This window comes from Megalobrama amblycephala, linkage group LG12, assembly GCF_018812025.1.
Source record: "Megalobrama amblycephala isolate DHTTF-2021 linkage group LG12, ASM1881202v1, whole genome shotgun sequence".
Lineage (NCBI taxonomy): Eukaryota > Metazoa > Chordata > Actinopteri > Cypriniformes > Xenocyprididae > Megalobrama > Megalobrama amblycephala.
Window position 1 is genome coordinate 11,775,594 of NC_063055.1, and position 21,249 is coordinate 11,796,842.

Genomic DNA, 21,249 nt, shown 5'->3' on the forward strand with positions numbered 1-21,249 from the left:
CTACCTCTATGACAGGGCATCACACTCTCTCACACACACACACAAACAGCACTGACGGTATCTTTTCATGCACATGCCATAGGCGAGGATGATCGTGAATTCATAACGCTTTCAGAAAGGGGCAGCCGTTCTCTGTACAAGGCACTGACTCAGCAGTTCAGCCCCGTCTGGCCTTCAGGGCAGTAAACGTGCACATTAACACAGGATTACTGCGCTCTTACCAATGTGGTATACGACCCCACTGAGAGATGCCATTTTTCCACCATAAAATCTTACCTTGAAGACACTAAAACTGAATCTATTACCCTTTTACAAGACCTTAAAGGAATAGTTCACCTAAAAATAAAAACTCTTTCATTTGCTCTTATTTAATCCTCCTCATGTCATTTCAAATGTGTATAACTTTCTTTGTGCGTTTTTGTATTCTCTATTCTTGCATATCTCTGTACATTTCACTACTCATTGCCTTATTGCTATTTGTTATTATTATTTGTCTTTTTATTATTATAGTAGTAGTAGTAAGTTGTATCCTGTATTTAACTGTGTATTTAACAAATAAAAAGTCTTGAGTTAATAGGAGAAATTTTGAAAAATGTACTCTTTCCCATATACTCAAGCACTAATAGGGCAAAAAGCACCATAAAAGTATCATAGAAGTTGTCCACACAACTTATGTGCTATATTTCATGTTTTCTATTTAGCATTGTGTGATGAATAAAGCAAAATTTAAAGAGGACCTATTATGCCCCTTTTTTACAAGATGTAAAATAAGTCTCTGATGTCCCCAGAGTGTGTATGTGAAGTTTTAGCTCAAAATGCCCCACAGATAATTTTTATAGCATGTTAAAATTGCCACTTTTTGGGGGTGGGTAAGAACAAGCCATTTTTGTGTGAGTCCCTTTAAATGCAAATGAGCTGGTGCCCCTGGCCCCCTTTCAAGAAGAGGCCAGAGCTATGACATACCGGCAACAACAAAACAGGGCAATCTCACGCATTGAAAATGAATCTGAATCAGCTCGTTTAAAGAGACCGCTTTTGATTTATGGGAATTATAAAAAAAATATTAAGTGGATTTTTTATCATTATAGGCTGGTTGTTCTCACACACTGTGGACACACATCGGTGTTCAAACACCTTATAAAAGTGAATTTTGCATAATAGGTTTACTGAGCATCTTGACATCAGCCTCTGCTCCTTGGCCTGTTTCTGACAGTAGCAGCAATGTCCGAATCACGAATGCTTATGAGTGAGATCATTTCAATTAATCTTTTGATTCAGTTCCCAAAACCAGTCTGAATGATTCCTTCACGAATCAGACCTTAAAGGTGCCCTAGAACTTTTTTTTAAAAGATGTAATATAAGTCTAAGGTGTCCCCTGAATGTGTCTGAAGTTTCAGCTCAAAAAGATTTTTTTTAATTCATTTTTTTAACAGCCTATTTTGGGGCATAATTAGAAATGAGCCGATTCAGGGTGTGTGGCCCTTTAAATCTCATGCTCCATGCCCCAAGAGCTCGCGCTTGCCTTAAACAACATAAAAAAAAGTTCAAACAGCTAAAATAACCCTCAAAATGGATCTTTACAAAGTGTTCGTCATGCAGCATGTCTAATCGTGTAAGTACAGTGTTTATTTTGATGTTTACATTGATTCTGAATGAGTTTGAGGCTGTGCTCCGTGGCTAACGGCTAATGCTACACTGTTGGAGAGATTTATAAAGAATGAAGTTGTGTTTATGCATTATACAGACTGCAAGTGTTTAAAAATGAAAATAGCATTTATACAGTAAGAAACGATGGTAACTTTAACCACATTTAACAGTACATTAGCAACATGCTAACAAAACATTTAGAAAGACAATTTACAAATATCACTAAAAATATCATGTTATCATGAATCATGTCAGTTATTATTGCTCCATCTGCCATTTTTTGCTATTGTCCTTGCTTGCTTACCTAGTCTGTTGATTCAGCTGTGCACATCCAGACGTTCTGCCCTTGTCTAATGCCTTTCATAATGTTGGGAACATGGGCTGGCATATGCAAATATTGGGGGCGTACACCCCGACTGTTACGTAACAGTCGGTGTTATGTTGAGATTCGCCTGTTCTTCGGAGGTCTTTTAAACAAATGAGATTTATATAAGAAGGAGGAAACAATGGAGTTTGAGACTCACTGTATGTCATTTCCATGTACTGAACTATTGTTATTTAACTATGCCGAGGTAAATTCAATTTTTGAATCTAGGGCACCTTTAATGACTCAATCTATGGCTTCAGAAGAGTCATATGAACCCCTTTGATTTTTGTCATTTTGGAGCTTGATTATATAGACATATAGTGTGACCAGTTTATTATTATTTTATTTTTTATTCTCTTTTTGTGTTCCATGGAAGAAAAACGCCATATGGATTTGAAACAACATGAGAGTAAGTAAATGATTCAGATGAACTATTCCGTTAACAGCACGAAGTCATAAATTAATAGAGGTTTGGACCCTCAATGTGTTCAGTGAGCTGTTAAACAAAGCAAAGGGGGGAAAAGAAATGCACAGACTGAAACTATTCCTGGGACAGACTTGAAAGAGATAATTTTAAATCTGTTTCCTGTATTGAGTGACTGTAGCAGACAGAATGACCTCTTTAAAGCATTGAAGAGCACATGAAAATGCCTGAAATTGGCAGGATGACTTTTGACTCACTGTCCTCTCCTGGGCACGGCATACCAGGTTTTTCAGGAATGCTTGGAATACTAGAAAGAGAAAGAAAGACAGAGAGAAATGAGTGTGACTCAGTCCAGTGGTTTCATCTATTTATAGGCATGTAGTCAGCAAATGCGCTAAATTGCAAATATACGCAATTGTTGAAAGAAAATGAACTTTTATCAAATGCTTGTGTACACATGATATTTTGAGTGGTTTGGCAAATTTCCGCTGTGTGGTTTGAAGCTGCATTAAGCTCTTTATTAATAGATGGTAAAAAAGAGAGATAGAGTAATTCTACTACAGGAATAAACAAGGGGAAAATAGATTCATTTCAGTGAATGAGTACCATGCAAAAGGAGTCCAGAGCACCGGTTCCGGTTGTAGATCCGGAATGCTTCTTCCAGCTCCATCTGGGATGAGATGGTACACGGGTCCCCTTAAAAACAGGACAACAAAGAAAATAATTTAAATAAACACTCTAAAATATCATAGGGCAATAAGTGGTATTTTGCTTTTTTTTAAGTATATCTCTAAACATTTGTTTTTTCAAATATACTCAATATTTACAGCTGACATTTAGCTTAGGGATTTTCAAATTGGAGTCTAGGGAAGTTTTTATTTAGTATTATTTATATACTATAGTATTTATTAATATTTTGAAATAGCTTCTTTTTTCTATTTTCAGTTTTTACTTAAACGTTAGCTTAAGTTTTAGTCTTTTTTTGGTGTTTTTTTCAAAAAAAAATTTTTTTTTTAATATAATTCTATTAGCTTTAATTTATTTTTATTGCAGTTTTAGTAATTTTAGTTCCTCTTAAACTTTTATTCACTTAAACTTTTATTTCAGTTAACTGCAACATAAAGGGAACTTTTATATGCTTTGTTTTTTTTTAAGTTTAAGTTTTTTCATCTAATATTTATATTTTATTTCTTATTTATTTTAATTTAAAAAATGATTTTAATAGTTTTAGTTAATAACAAGTCTGGTCTGAGGACACCCAGATTCTGAGAAAAATTTTAAAAATGTAAAATGTAAATCATATTTATAAATGTGATGCCTTATATTTTTTATAAATGTAAAATAATATAAATATAAATGGGGAGTCGTCATATTTAGGGGCCCCCGACATCAAAACATTTGAAAACACTTGATTTAGCTGATGTTTAAGCGACTTAATAAGTACTTACACTTATTATAGGCACAACCCCTGGACTTAGAGTCAACATGAAATCAAAATTGATCCCATTTGCTTACTTAATGAATTTTCTTGGTCTTATTGATTCATTTGTTCGTTATTCCAAAAAAAAAAAAGAAACAGTTTGTCAAATTAAAATTAACTTGCTCAACTTCTGAATCAACTTTACTTTTCTGCTGATGTCACTCAGGCCAGAGTTCAAAGGTCATGCATACCTTCATCGTCAATCCACTTGAGTGTTATCGGCATCTCTCTGCGGACACCACACATCTTTCTCACCTCCTCACACACCTCTGTGTACGTCATGGCCAAATCCAAGTCTGAGATCAACATGTCTCTACAAAAAAAAAAAAAAAAAAAAAAGGCACCTTCATACAGATCTGAGAACAGTTAAATTCCTCTTCTGTATAATGGGATTTATTTGGTTAAAAGGTAAATGATACCCAATTAGTTATTTTACAGTATAAAAGATGCAACCTAAGTCGACTTCTACATTTAAACACCAGCTGTTGTATTACAATGGGTCACAATGGCTGACTAGTCAACAACTTGTCCAGCTGACTGACTGGTCACTGGACTTTAGTTTCGTTCTTTTTTAGCAGCAGTGCTTTAATTAGCATCCCCAAAGCTAATTTATAATCTGTCCTTTGTCAACAAATCAAATTTCTTGTAAGACTAATAACAATAAAACTAACTCTGATATTCTATTCTAATATAAAATTGGTAAAACACAAAAGAGAAGATTTTGCTCCATTTCAGAAGATTATCACCTTATCCATTAGCATTCATGGCTAGGCTACTATATTAGTGTATAAACTGTCCAGAATCACATCACAAAATCATGCATCTCTTATTCAAGTGAGGTCTAAATGTTCTCTGTAGCTTTAATTTGCAACACTGGACTGAAATGGTCCATCCACAGCCAAACAAGCCACATCTGTTTGGATACACAAGGGACTTTTCTTTCGAAACTCTAGTACACAGCTGCCTAGTCTGGTCCCTGCCCCAATTTTACACTGCATACGGGAAAGAGCTGCGTCAGGGAGAGCCAAGTACAAGAAAACATGATTTGGTGCTGTGCTCGGAATCACTTCAGATAGAGAGGGTGGTTCAGGGTGCAAACATATTCCTAAGAAATGATTCAATCATCGCTGACCTCAAAGTGCCTTCTTGGGCATCAGGACTAATGTGTGTGGATTCAACATAATCTCATATCTTTTTTGGGGGGCTTAATGGCTGTTTTCTCAAGTAATTCTAAGTATACTAGAATCACTCAATACCATGGTATATATGAAATTATTATCATGATATTTCTATCACAGCATTGGTGTTATATGGGATGATATATTGTGCATAACTTATAAATATTTTCTCAGTAACACTGTATGATAACTTTCATTCATAACATTAACAAACATTATTACATCAGGATAAACCAGTGTTGACCTAGTTTTTCCGTTAACAGCCTTTGCCATGTCCTGGATTCACTGCAGTACTGTATTTTAGAGAAAGAGTTACATTTGTTTAATGATGGATTTAAGCATTCAAATCATCTAAAGATGATATTAAAAGTTGTTTGTTTCAAGCATACAAATATTTTAAAGCATAAATTGAAAATTAAAGTTCATAATAATAAGTTAAAGAAAAAATTAACCACATTTAGAAAATTGTTATTAATTAAGTTGGCTTGAAAAAGCCAACTTACTGTTATGCTATTTTCTTCTGAGACTAAAATTTCCAACTCTAACTCCTCCTAGAGCTTTAACTCTACATACTCCAAACTCAGGTCAGCCCTTCAGACTGTTCTGGCTTGGTGTGCTGTATCTTTTCTAACTGATCCGAGTTACAGTTTTCCTAAAAAAAGACTGTTAAAGCTCGGAAAAATCCCATTGACTTTCATTGACGGAATGTTCAAATGAGCCAAGACTGTTCAAACTCCAACTGTCAAAATTCAAATTTAAACTACGGAAGCCCATTAGACTCAAAAACTCAATTAGACTCAAGTGCCATTCTATGTACTATTTCTAATCCATTGAAACTCATTGAAACTCTATCTATCTATCTATCTATCTATCTATCTATCTATCTATCTATCTATCTATCTATCTATCTATCTATCTATCAAAATAAATCTATCAAACTAAATCTAGCAACACCCTATCAACCACCCGAGTACCCTAGCAACCGCATAGCAACACCTTAGCGACCACCCGAGTACCCTAGCAACCGCATTGCAACACCATAGCGACCACCCCGAGTACCCTAGCAACCACATAGCAACACCATAGCGACCACCCTGAGTACCTTAGCAACCGCATAGCAACACCCTAGTGACCACCCCGAGTACCTTAGCAACCGCATAGCAACACCCTGGCAACCACCCAGAATACCTTAGCAACCATCCCGAGTACCCTAGCAACCGCATAGCAACATCTTAGCAACCACTTAGAGTACCCTAGCAACTGCATAGCAACACCTTAGCAACCACACAGAGCACCCTAGTACTCTATCAAAATTACTAAACTAAAACTGAAACTTTCAAACTCAAAACTTTTAAAACTGCTTCAAACTTTCTGGACTGGCTTTTTCAAGCCAACTTAAAGTTTGTCTCGACAAACTTTTTTATCTAGTTATAAATTATATTTCTTAAATGTAATCATATAAAGAGTTTGGTTCAGCTGCAATAGATATTGCATACTTAAATGATATTCTTATTACTACTTAATGTGACAACATATTTTTATCATAAATTATATAAATGATCATTCATCATGTTATTTTAAATTATATTTGTCTAATCATGTAAAGAGCTTCATTAAATTACAATGTTTCTTTTGACCTTTTTATATTTATAAGAAGCTAAAAACATTTAGAAATGTTGAATATTAAGAGCATTTATACAATATTCTTTATTACTATTATTAATATTATTTTAAATACTGTAAAACCGAACAGTTAAATTAATTAAATGAAATGAGTTTGTTTCACTCAAATAATAATGAACGTTAATTGTACTTAATAGAAAAAAAATGCATGAATTATGTTGAATGTTATATTCTGTTATGTTAGTTTTGTAGCGTTAAATATTAAAATAGTAAAATATTAATGTCAACAAAAAGATTTATAATACATAATAAATTATAAATTATCATTAATTATTATACATTTCTTTAATCATACAAAGAGCTTGGTTTAATTGCACTTAAAAAAAAAAGCTAAAGAAATCTTCATTTAGAAATATTGAATATTTAGCGCATTTAGACGTTTATAATATATATTTTTTTTCTTTTACATTTTAAAGAAATGTAAATGTTTTACAAATCAGTCTACAGACCTCCCACAGTCCCTTTGTGGATGGAAAATGTGATGTATGACAAGTCAGATATACTGTGTGTATGTGTGTGTGTTTCTGCTGAGATGAGCTGTATAGCAGCTTGCCCCTCAGCGGGGAAACCTTCATCATGAGTTCATCATCTGCCACTCTGCCCTTATGACTCCATCCGTCCCCCACCATCCTCAGCCCCCGTATGACCGGCCGGCACTGAAGCTGGGGCTGAAAGGATCTCCTACTGCATGACTCTCTAAGGCCTGATCAACTGATAAATGTTAGGAGTCCCTTGAGAAGCTGCCATTTGGATGGCGCTTTGCTCGGCTTTGACGCAACTGAAGAGGCTGGGAGGGAAATTAAATTCCAGAGCGAGCCATGTGAAACATTTCTGATTAACATTAATAAGTGCTAACCATCCCTGAGGATGCCAGCAGTTAAATAATAAAGTAATTTCAGAGGTGTTAATTTCTCACTCCATATTAAAACAGAAAATGGTGGTTCTGAAATAGAGTCATAAGAGAATCATAAGAGTGGCAATAATGTTATTTGCACTGAATAGAAGAAGAACAGAGGTGATAAATAAGAAGTGAACTCTTGATTTGTGAATGATGACTCTGGCACAGCATAACATAAACTCAAACGTTTGACAAAAGTGTGACTCTAGCAGCTATCACGACGTCAAGAAATAAACTCCTCTAAGGAAAACACAGATTCAGCAGAGATTCATCAAGACAGCCGCCACATATCTCTTGAAAAATAAGCAATGTCATTTTTAATCAGGGATTTTTATATAATAAAAAAAAAAAACAGTAGCTTATTATTTAGCAGCTAAACTTCTTTTTATGATTTATAATCGGATAGTGTGAATTAGCGCTCTACAGAGTGAGTTATGTGAAAAAGACCTTATAGCCATTTAACAAGAAATGTGTAAGAAACACTAACAAAAAGTATGGCACCATCATGGTGTTTTGGATAGGAATGGATGATGTTGAAAAGTTGGTTGTTGGACGACAAGTTGAGCCATTCCTATCCAAAACACAGACCAAAATAATAGTTAATAATATTGAAAAAAGTGTCACGATACCCCCACATGTAGCGGTTTCTAAACAAGAACGTATCTGTCTAACTTAAAGGTGCCCTAGATTATGTTTTTAAAAGATGTCATATAAGTCTAAGGTGTCCCCCTGAATGTGTCTGTGAAGTTTCAGATCAAAATACCCCATAGATTTTTTTTTATTAATTTTTATAACTGCCTATTTTGGGGCATCATTATAAACGCGCCGATTTTATGCTGCGGCTCCTTTAAATCCCGTGGTCGACGCCCACAGAGCTTGCGCTTGCCTTGAACAGTGCCTTAACAAAGTTTACACAGCTAATATAACCCTCAAAATGGATCTTTACAAAGTGTTCGTCATATATGCGGCATGCATGCGTCGGATTATGTGAGTATTGTATACTGTTGTATTGTTTACTTCTGATTTTGAATGAGTTTGATAGTGCTCCGTGGCTAACGGCTAATGCTACTCTGTTGGAGAGATTTATAAAGAATGAAGTTGTGTTTATGCATTATACAGACTGCAAGTGTTTAAAAATGAAAATAACAACGGCTCTTGTCTCCGTGAATACAGTAAGAAACGATGGTAACTTTAACCATATTTAACAGTACATTAGCAACATGCTAACGAAACATTTAGAAAGACAGTTTACAAATATCACTAAAAATATCATGTTATCATGGATCATGTCAGTTATTATTGCTCCATCTGCCATTTTTCGCTATTGTTCTTGCTTGCTTACCTAGTGTGATGATTTGGTTGTGCACATCCAGACGTTAATACTGGCTGTCCTTGTCTAATGCCTTTCATAATGTTGGAAACGTGGGCTGGCATATGCAAATATTGGGGGCGTACACCCCGACTGTTACGTAACAGTCGGTGTTATGTTGAGATTCGCCTGTTCTTCGGAGGTCTTTTAAACAAATGAGATTTATATAAAAAGGAGGAAAAAAAGGAGTTTGAGACTCACTGTATGTCATTTCCATGTACTGAACTCTTGTTATTCAACTATGCCAAGATAAATTCAATTTTTCATTCAAGGGCACCTTTAAATGTAAAGATGATTGTATATGAACATGGAAATCATTCAAACCCAGTGATTATAACCCCTAAATGTCTTAGACATACACTACCATTCAAAAGTTTGTAGTCAGTATGATTTTTTTTAAAAGAAATGAATACTTTTAGCAAAAGGATGCCTTAAATTGATCAAAAGTAACAGTAAAGACATTTATAATAATACAGAATTTTTCTATTTCCAATAAATATTTTTCTATCAAAGTATCCTGAAAAAATGAATCACAGTTTTCACAAAATATCAACTGTTTTCAACATTAATAATAAGAAGAAATGCTTTTTGAGCAGCAAATTTTGACTGGAAACTTGAGTAACGATGCTGAAAATTCAGCTTTGCCATACCAGGAATAATACATTTTAAAATATATTCAAATAGAAAAAAAATATTTTAAATTGTCATAATATTTCACTGTTTTTACAGCCTTGAGACTTCAAAACATCGTACAGACCCCAAACTTTTAAACGGTAGCGTACATTACAATAATTTCTATATAATTGATTTTTAAATTCTTTTACTTCATTCTAAAATGTTACTTTGACCAAAAGAAGCAAGCCAAACTATTAATTTCTTTTATATCATTCAAAGAAGGTTAACTAACACATTTTATCACACAATCGTCCAGACTTTGCTACTGTAGTACAGAGTAGTTTTGGAAAATTATGTGTTTGAAAATTCGTAACTAAACAGAGAATCCAGAACTGTGGTTAAACTCTAGAGGCTGATAGGTCTTTAACTCAGTTGGCAGTAATCACGTCATTATCTAAATAGCACCAGTAGTGTTGCTGTTGCAGCAGTCTGCTGCATGCTTTCAGAAACCCTCCACCTTCCCCAGCTCCACCTGTATAGATCTCCTACAGGGGTTAATTCATGTGTGTTACATGTGCAACAGCAGTAGCATTTCTTACATGATCACAGCAATGTCTCTGAATGTATTGGCAGTAGCAAGTTTTGGTACTTGCTCTGCAGCAGCAGTGTAGCAGATCTATTCTGCCAAGACAAATTACATTAACATTGCCATTACCATGCCAATCTCTATTACCATACCAATCTCCCAAGAGTTGTCATGACAGAACTACAGTACATATGAGGCCTGTCTCTTTTTTGTCATAAAGATGCAATCTTCAAACCCTTGGATGAGCTGTCCAGTTGAGTGCAGTTTTGGGTAACAGCTGTACCTCATATGCCTAGGCTGAATCATCAAGAACACACCCTGCTCGTGGAGTTGCCAGACTGAACTATAAAACCAACCTGAAATGGTGCAACTAGCCAAAGAGGAAGCCCACACAAGAGATGAAGCTCAGTGAATTTAAACAATGTGCTGTCTCTATGGAGAACAGTGTCATCAGGTTCAGCACTGGATATAAATTCAAATTCCCAGTAGATTTGCATGACGGGAAAAGGTTTAGGAAGCTACAGTAAGTCTTTGTTATGATGTCACTGTGTTCTGTGATTGAAACTTTACAGTTTAAGGGGAATTTAAGGCCTATTCACTGATTCTGAATATTTTGTTACCAGCAAGTTTAAACTACATGTCTGCATCATTTCAGAGAATTCAGACGTCTCGCATAGATGCTTTTTGTTTTTAAATTAAACAAAAAAAACAATGTCATATGGTCCCTAAAGTTTCACTTGTGGTTTCACATTATGGTAGTGATTTATGGGTGGTGTTTATCATAGGCATTATCTAAAGTCCTGTCTGTGTGGTTGCTATTGCAAATCAAATCTCTCTGAACCTCATGAGCCCTGGACTAAAGTCCAGCACTGGAAATGGAAATGAGAAATACCTGCCAAGTTAAACTCTCTGTTGGCAGCGCAGGCTGACGATGGTTGAGTGAAGTAAAACTTAAGTGTGGTTACACACTTCATTTTTGTCATTAGTCAAAGGTTAACAGGTTAATGTTAATGAAGGGTGGTTTATGATTAATTATGGAAAAGAACTATTATAATTTAGCAAAATCCATAATGTAATAAAATCGTTTCTTGAGCAGCAAATCAGCATATCATAATGATTTCTGATAGATCATATGACACTGAAGACTGGAGTAATGATGCTGAGCATCACAGGAATAAATTATAAATTAATTTTTTTTTTTTTTTAAATATTTGTATCATATAAATACATCCTTGGCAAGCATAAGAGACTTCTTTCAAAATCATTAAAAACACTGACTAATTTTGTCAGTTTTTATAGTTTTTATTTAAGCTTAGTCTTAGTCCTGTGTCAAAACTATTTTTTACTTTTTTATCATCTTAAGTCAACCTTCTCCTGTTTTTGTTTAGTGAAGTTTTAATTGATTAAATGTCTGGTCATTTTATAATGAAAATTTCAGTCACATTTCATCATGCTGCATAATGGTTAAATTGATAATCACGATTATTTTGCTCAAAATTATAAACGCAACGACTATTGTCATTTGATTTTTTTTTTTTTTTTTTTTTTACATTTCATCATAATAATTGCACATAAGTACAAATCAAAAGAATGTTAACTCATGGCTTTTACCTCATGTAGTGTACTGATTTATTATAGGCTATTTATCATATAAATTAACACTCTCTGTTTACATTATGAAAACTGGTAAAACAAGAAACTTCTCTTAAAATGAAAACAGTGAGAATCATAATAGTAATTCCAATAATTCCAAATTACATTAATGTTTTTCTATTAAAACAACATCAAATTCAGCAACCACAATCGCAAACAATATAGTCGTGATCCATGTTTGGATTTATTACAGTTCATCACTGAAAAGGTTTGATCGCATATTTAGTTTAGGCTTGTGAAGGAACAAACTGACTGAATGACACTTTCATTTAAGCAGAATATCTCAAGTGGAGATCGCTAAACTTCAGCTTACTTGTTCGTCGGTGTTTTCAGATCATTATCTTCCGCACATGGTTGCCATATTGCAAAGATTAAGTAAAAATGTACCCTTTTAACAGAAAAGCTCCAAATGGAGGATTTAAACTCTTGACATATGGCAACCACAAACATGATTGCTCATAGTAGAGGCTTGTAGCAGTATGTAAAATTTAATAACTTTTTTTTTTACGACAAAGAGAGTTTTTATTTTTTAATTACATTTTAGTCTCATCTTTTTTCGTCAATGACATTGCATGTTGATGTAGTCACAGTTATTATTTAATGACCTTGTTGTCATCTCATCATCTCAGTCATGTGGAAAAAGCTCACTGATGAACATTTTTCGTCATAGTTTTCATTAAAATTAACACTAAACAGTAGTGTAATTTTTTTTCTAAAAGCCTAGTCTTATCCAATGAAAAATACAGAGGGCCAGTTTCACAAACTGGGCTTAGGCTAAGCCAGGATTAAGCCTTAGTTCAATTAGGATATTTAAGTAGCTTTTATAAATGTACACTAGAAAAAAACATTACTGGTGTGCATCTTGAAACAAAACAATGGCTCTGACATATTTTAAGATAAGTTGCTTTCAGTTAAAACAGTTCAAACATGCACTTTAGTCTAGGACTAGCTTAAGCCTTGTCTTTGAAACCAGGGGAGTATGTTATTATTTGAGATAACAAAGCGCTTTAAGCAACAACAAAGTTGTTTTGCTAACTTCCGCTAGATTTAGCCACTGAGACCAGCCCCCAACACTTCAACCACAAATCCTGCCCTTAAACATGTCAGCAAACCCAAACTTGCAAAATGATTGACAAGCAGAAAGCATTTCCCGATTCGCTAAAAAAGTTCAGGCCCTTCCCCTGCCACATTTTAGCTGTTTGCATAGCCTATGGGGTGTCACTGAGACTCAAGGCATAATGCAATATCACTATCTGTCAAATAATAGGGACATTTTATGCATGGCAAACAGCTTACAGCACTTTTTACCAACATGACAAACAACTTCTGTCTATTACAAATGTACAAAGCTAAAGTGACACTTCAGGTGACTCACCAGGTCAACAACGTTGAGTATCCAGCAATTCCCCCTTAGAGATGTGCTATTTTAAACCATGTAATCTCTCTCTTGATTGCTCAACAATGAAATGTTTTGGACTGAAAAGTGAAAACTAAAGTCCTGTGCTTGAATAAACAGTGGCTGGAATCTGTGAAAAAGTCATTATTGAGGCTTATAACTTGTTGCTAGGCAACTGCCTGGCTCAAGTTGTCAGCCAGTCACCAAGATTTCTGTCCCGCCCGGTGCTAACTTCCTCCAAAATATTTTTAGAAGTGGGAATCACTAAGGCTTTCAAAATGCTCTGAAAAGGCTGACCCAAATTCAGAGAGCACTTTTACACACTCATGTAAGAGGGAATTTACACTTCCACAGACACTGAGGAACTATATTCGCTCTTCACTTCCTATACCAGATTCACTGGCATGCCATCAGGTAACTGTGCTCTTGATTCAAAGGTCTTTCTCCACCCACTAAACCAGCAGAACATACTGTAATGTTGCATAAAGCATGCAGTCCAACAATGATTTATGGTGCATTTTCTCATGCTTTTATCTACGGAATGTGAATATTAGACATTGTGCATATTTTTTAAATAGTAATATAAAAAAGTGAAGAATCCATGTTCCTCATTATTTAAAAAACGACCCAAATAAGTGAAGTTAAATAATACATTTGAAACAGATGAGTAAAATACAATCAAAGCCAATTTATTTTTTTACAACATAAAACAGCATAATTACTACATGAAAGGCCAAAGAAGTCAGAACGATTGAACTTCTCTTTCTATTTAAAGGGATAGTTCACCCAAAAATAAAAATTCTGTTATCATTTATTCACCCTGAAGTTGAAATTTATTTCTTCTGCTGAACACAAAAGAAGATATTTTGATGAATGTCTGTAACCAAACAGTTGATGGACTTCCATATTTTTTTCACCATATATAATGGAAATCAATGGGGCCCATCAACTGTTACCCATATTCTTCAAAATATTTTCTTTTGTGTTCAGCAGAAGAAATAAATTCATACAGGTTGGGAACAACATGAGGGTGAGTAAATGACGACAAAATTTTCATTTTTAATTTTTTTTTTTTTTTTTGGTGAACTATCCCTTTAATCTCTTATATTTTTCAAAACTATATTTATTCAAAATTAACTATTTTAGAGTTTTACCTTCTCTAATTCAAGGTGTGAAAATGAATATTACTACCACCAAGATAAGTGTTAAAGGGATAGTTACCCAAAAATAATAAAGTCTGTCATCCTATATTCACTCTTGGATTTCGGTGAGTAAACGATGACGAAATTTACATAAATGGATTTTCATTTTTGTGCACTGAGGTTTTCGAAAATGAATCTAAATCATTCACATTGTTGACTAAAAGCTTGGTGATTTCACCTGCTGTGCACTGAAGCTGTGTTGAGTGATGATGTGATTAATAACAATGATTCACAATGATGTATATGTAGACAGTGTGTGTTTGTGTTATCTCACTCTCTCCTGACCGCTTACATCATGGCACATTTAGCCAAAAATATTTAAACAAAATATAAAGCCTAGATTTTAAAGCCAGAGGAGGATAATTCCAAGTTGGAAACAGTAAACAACTGTCTATTGTTTAATGACAGAAGCCACAGCAGGGGTCAGAACCGATGCAGTCAATTCAAGTCATGTGTAGCATCTGCTATTTATATTTATTCAGTTCAAGATAAGCTAGTGGAATGACACTGATCTGACTAAAAGGGTTAAAAAAAAAAAGAAAATTCTGTCATCATTTACTCACCCTCATGTTGTTCCAAACCCATAAGACTTTCATTCATCTTTGAAACACAAATGAAGAGCTTTTTGATTAAATCTGAGAGCTTTGTGTCCCTCCATTGACAGCTATGCAACTACCACACTGACGCTTCAAAAAGTTCATAAAGAGATCGTAAATCTAATCCATACAAATTTAATGGTTTAGTCCAAATTTTCTGAAGAGACTCAATCACTTTATATGATGAACAGATTTAATTTAGTCTTTTTTTCACACATAAACTTTGATCAGCGAACATAAACAGAAGCTCAACCGAACCTGCTTGACGCACAAGAAAAGACCTTTTAGAAAAAGCTCAAACATGCTGCGTAACACGAGAATGAACCTCACTGGTTTGCACGTTAAGCAAACACGGTTAAGCTTTCGTTTATCATAATTGATTGTGATTTGTGCGTTGATGAATGTTTATATGTGAATAAAAGCGTAAATTAAAGCTGCAGTCCGTAACTTTTTTTGGTTAAAAATTATCCAAAATCAATTTTTGAGCAAGTACATAACCAGCCAGTGTTCAAAACTATCTCCTTATCTTAGCCTGATTCACAACAGTAAGCTTGTAATAATGTTTTACAATAAGAGTGACCTGGTGGATTTCCGCGGGAAATTCGAGCATGCAGCAGTTCGTCTTTGCGTCATTACGTCACGTCCGTAAACAGAAAAAAGGAGTCCAGGCAAGTTGGCTTTATCATGTGAGGATGCTGCTTGTAGCGGATCATTTATAGTCTGTTCTCACAGCAGCTGAAATAATTAAACGTCAATCTGACACCGACAATCATCAGTGACAACTGGAGATTCACCCGTAGTCAAAAAGCAGAAGACTTTGGACTCTGGAGTGGCTACAGGAATTGAAATCTACAGGTAACACTAATATACACTAATTACACATAGGGTGCGTCTCAATCAGCTCCCTAGTTCAGTAGTCAGGGCCCTGATCAGGGAATCGACCACATTCATTTACATGATATACTGATTCACGACCTAGGGAGCTGATTGAGACGCAGGGATAGTCACGCAATGCTGATGTTGTTAACAATAACAATTTGAGAACAAAGTATAACAGTAATAATAATTTGCACGGTTTGGCGTGATCCGAGCTAAGCGATCGTTAGATTTAAACATCATTAGCAGCACGATTTATTGTAGGCCTAATGCTTTTTTCCTCAGTTGGTCAGAACAAAAATGGCAGAAATGTTACTTACTTGTTCAGATGATATTTTCCAGTGAAAATTCTTATTTTGGTCATACTTTAAAGATGTAGAATCTGTGATTCTGAAGTACAGCATCCACACCGGTGTAGTGATTGACAGCAAACATTAGATTCATCCGCGCTGAGCCGTGCTGATGCACAACGCAGCACGTAACGATAACTATTCTGCATATGACTGCAATCGCAGGTTTCAAACAGAGATGGCGACAAAGAGGAAAAATGGTGGACTGCAGCTTAAAATCTGTTCGTCACATACGGCGATCATGTCTCATGAAAAATATTGGACTAAACCGCTCGAATCATATGGATTAGTTTAACAATCTCTTTATGAACCTTTTGAAGTGCCACAGTGGTAGTTGCTTAGCTGTCAACAGATTTTACAGATTTTATTAAAAAGATCTGTCTATTACATTCATTTCATTTGTGTTCCAAAGATGAACAAAAGTCTTAAGGGTTTGGAACATGCTTTAACCATTTAACCTCTTCAACAGATCTCTCAAGCAAGCAGCAGAATAAAAAATATTTGAAGGTGATTGAATAGTCAACACTGAAACTTGACTTATAATAGGCCTACTAATATATATATATATATATATATATATATATATATATATATATATATACACACACACTATAAAAAAAGTGTTATATGCTATAAGTGCTATAAAAGTGTTTTAGTGCAATAGCACTAAAAGTGGTTCTTGGCTCGTAATCATAGGGGAACCAATTTTGGTGCTATGTAGCATCATATCTTTAAATATATTATAACATATTATATATATATATATATATATATATATATATATATATATATATATATATACACACACATAGCACCATTTAACAAAGGTGCTGTAGAGCACCTTTAAAGTGCTCTGCAGCACCTTTGTCAAATGGTGCTATGTAGAACCCTTTAGAGGTGCCATATCACGATTTATTTCTTCAACAAAAATGGTGCTAAACAGCACCAACAGTGGTTCTTTGGCTCGTAAAGAACCTTTAAAGGGGCTTACCAGGTTCTTTGTATGGCAGTGGTGCTATATAGCACCTTAACTACCCCAAAGAACCACTGAAGAACCAAGATTTGGTGCTATACAGCACTTAAAGTGGTTCCCCTATGATTGATTACGAAAGAACCACTTTTAGTACTATATAGCTCTATATATTTTTAGAGAATATATTTATAAAGTAGAGGTGTTTTGAGCAATAAGACAATCTTCAGCCCACAACAATATTTCATATTGAAAACTGCACTCAGTAAGTTACTGTTTACTAGCTGATCAAAAATATACCAGTAACTTGGAAAAATTTATGGCGTGGCTGGTCATGTGATGTCAACATGGTGGAACCCATGAGATTGCAACCTGCTTCAAGTAAAATAAAAGAGTCTGTATTCTTTTAATTGTATTTTTTCAAATATATAGCCTAGTTAATTTCTTTATATGTAAAACTTTTTAATTAGCAGAACTGAGTGTACCTTTAGAGATCATTTGCAACATTTCATAGCGTTTAATAATAGTATTTGCTAATTTCTTACTATTGGCATAAAAAGGCCTGGATGTTTTCTGACATGTCTGATATTGTGAACTGCCTCAGCTGACAACGTGTCCAAAATAACAAAATATAGGCTACCTTACGTTACCTTATATCTTACGTTGAAAAAAAAATACATATCAAAAACATTAAGGACGTCAAAGTTTTCCAGGTGTGGGAGTGAAATGCAAACACGTTCTGCTTACATTAAACTGCCAAAAGCCGGACATATCCGACCTTTGACGCCACAGCACAGCAGGCCGACTTTAAAACATTAACCTGTGAAAGTTTACAACACTCACCCTCCGTAATGCGCCTTTATTTTCACATATTCCGAGGGCAAATCCATCATCGATCCGTTACTGACAGGCATTATAACTCCAAAAGTCTGCAAACACTCTCTTGGGACAGAAATACACAGCCGCTGACTATTAGAAGACGATATCAGATGTAAAGTGACATAATTCCGAATGAACTCTGTCAGCGGTCAATCTTGTCCTTAACGCTCCCAATGTCACGTCACAGTTGAAACGATCCATATCGCGAGCGCGTTATTCAGCTTCTTTCCGGTAAGCTGGATTTTACGGTGTCTTTGCTATGGTTACTCATAGGGGCGGGGAGACACTGAAGTATGGCTACTTCCAGGGCTGGATTGGCCTCGGAATCCACCTGTTGTTCACTTGCGCTTCCGTGGGACATTCCGTGTCGCGAGGAAATATTCCAAAGTGCACTTCATAACATCATCACAGCTCGACAGCGTGTTTCGCGCGGCGATTGTTCCATTATTCGATCCGCCGTGACGTCAGCGAGGAATGTGCAGATTCCATGAACGCATTATTTGCAGGTGGATAACGGTTTGCACAGTGTGGGTCCAGCCGGTCTCGCTCTCTCCCTCTCTCTCTCTCTCTCGGTAGAGACTGAATGCTTATCCAATTAAACAGAAGTAGGTCGGTGAGAGAAGAAAAGGTTGTGCTCAGAATGATGCACGTGAACGGGCTGAAAACTACTCCTGAACTCTCGAGAAAGATTCAGGTATAACAATTTGGCTATAAACAGTAAAATAAACATATTTTGGTCAATATTAATGATGCACTGAGTATATTTTTTATTTTATTTATTTTAAAAAATCATTAAAGCGATAGCCTGCAGATAAGGGTGGGTGGGGTCAATATCTGACATTGTGTTAAATTATCTAAAAGTTCTATGATGAAGTTCTATGGAACTTGTGGATTTCATTTTAAAAAAAAAGTGCAAACGCATAGGCTAATAAACAAGGATCAAGATTATTTGAGCCGCTGAACTCATGCTTACAGACAGTTTAAAAGTGTCTAAAGTAGTATCTGAAAACAAATCTGAAAACTTCACAAATGTATTTGCATCATGACACCAAAGGTGATTTATCATCCTAAACTGAAGCCTTGTTTGACTCCCACCTTGAGGTTGAAAATTGTAAAGACAACCTAAGGAAATTAAATTGAAGTAATCATGGTTTTTCAGCAATTATTTAATTATTTTTAATTAAAAAATATGTTTTATTTGAAATAAAACTTTCTGCTTTAGTTTTCTGTAACATTGTATTGTAGGGTGAAGTCAGCTAAAATGGGCCACGTTTTGGTAAATGACTGATCAAATAAGCTATGCATGAGATCTAATGATATTTTTACAAATTAGCATGGGTCTCTTAAATATATATATTTTTTTAAAATGTGAAAAAGTATAATTGTTTTAAAATTATGAGAGTTAGAGTATCAGCAGGTCCCTTCTTGAGCCACGGCACAAAATTCAGGTAAAATGGGCCAGTTGTTCAGTTAAAATGGGCCAATAAAAAAAAAATGAGATCAACACAGGTAATTTTGGCTGAAATCATTTTATTTTTAACAGTTAATTTTGACACTATTGTCTTTAGTGTGCCATAGCAACAACACTATAAATTTATTTCATTAAATAGAAATTTGAATGAATATTTCATTTAAAAAAGCCATAAAAAATGAACTGATCATGTTGTATAGGTGTGTGTTTCTGTGCATTGGTGTCTTTTGTGTGCATGTATGTGTATACACTTGTCAAATATATGTCAAACATTTTGTTAAAGATTAGAACATCTTTGACAAAAAAAAAAAAAAAATCACTTTAACATTTCCTGTAGCTATAGGTCTCAACATTGTACTGTACTGACGTCTTCTTTTCTTTCCCCTTCTCTTCTTATCTCTCTGTTTCCTTCCTTTGCTTGTCCTCCTGCCATACTATCTGCAATGCATTTTTTTAAAGACTGTTAAGATTTTGTATGGATACATCTAGGCCTATAAACCTATTTTCACCCTCAATTTCTGTGTAAGAGTGTGTGTGTGTGTGTGTGTGTGTGTGTGTGTGTGTGTGTGTGTGTGTGTGTCTGTATGCAGCCCATTTTAGCTGAAAATTGTGGCCCATTTTAGCTTAACCAGCCATTTCTAACTAAAATGACCTTTTTTCACAAAAATCGAAGTTTCTTTTTTAAATTGAACTTTTTTATTTGAAAGAGCATGCCAAAACATTGTTCATAAACATTTACTTTGTTGGTAAGCTTACTTATAATTGCTTTAGTACCCTTATTAGTAATGAATGAAATTTACTGTGTCAGGCTCACTATCCTTACAATTTCTCTGACAAACTTCATGTAACAATCTGCATTGCCCCCATTAAAAACTCAGACCAGTCAAAACTATTGTTACATGTCAACAAGTGTTGAAGCAACAATACAAGATCAGTTATTGTGATTGGCTGTAAAAATTTAAAGAGAGATTTTACCTGATAGCCCATTTTAGCTGACTTCAAGTGTCTTGATATAAGGTGGGTAACACTTTACAATAAGGTTCCATTTGTTAATACACATTTGGTAAACATTTGTTAATAGTTAACATGGACTAAAAAATACTTACAATTTTTTTATTAATCTTAATGTTAATTTCAAGCATACATTATTAAATAAGATAGATAGATAGATAGATAGATAGATAGATAGATAGATAGATAGATAGATAGATAGATAGATAGATAGATAGATAGATAGATAGATAGTGTTGTAATGCTAATTTTATCCACTTGGTGGCGCCTTCACATAAATGCTTACATAGCTGTCGGATCAAAAATTTCACCATCCCTTCAAATGAAAGTTATGGTCCTGATGCTCCAGCTAATACTAATTGATGATAATATAATTGTCAATAGAACTAGCCTATGAAAACGTAAAATAAATATTATAATACTTAGGCCTAAATATGAACAGGAAAGAAGAATGAATAAATAGGCGATGTTTGAAAAATAACATAAAGAGAATCCGAAATTAGATTAACGAAAAAATGCTAAACTAAACTAGTAGTGGATAAATAAAATTATAGTAGGCTACTGTAGGTCTCACAGCAGGGCGATATTTATGGTGTCA

General features: G+C 34.7%; 1 protein-coding gene across 2 annotated transcripts in view; it reads right to left on the minus strand.

The window, feature by feature from the left end:
• The window catches only part of prkcz (protein kinase C, zeta), a 132,294-nt gene extending 113,554 nt beyond the window's left edge, over window positions 1-18,740 (minus strand). The window contains exons 1-4 of one of the 2 annotated variants that reach the window (XM_048208747.1): window positions 18,134-18,740; window positions 4,110-4,231; window positions 3,047-3,134; window positions 2,696-2,748 (exon numbers count right to left, since the gene is read on the minus strand). In XM_048208747.1, the coding sequence (XP_048064704.1) occupies window positions 2,696-2,748; window positions 3,047-3,134; window positions 4,110-4,231; window positions 18,134-18,204 (334 nt within the window). In that variant the 5' untranslated portion in view covers window positions 18,205-18,740. Of the gene's footprint in view, window positions 1-2,695; window positions 2,749-3,044; window positions 3,135-4,109; window positions 4,232-18,133 lie in introns of those variants that run through there. The other variant, XM_048208745.1, reaches the window with a different exon arrangement.
• Window positions 18,741-21,249: the final 2,509 nt, after the last annotated feature.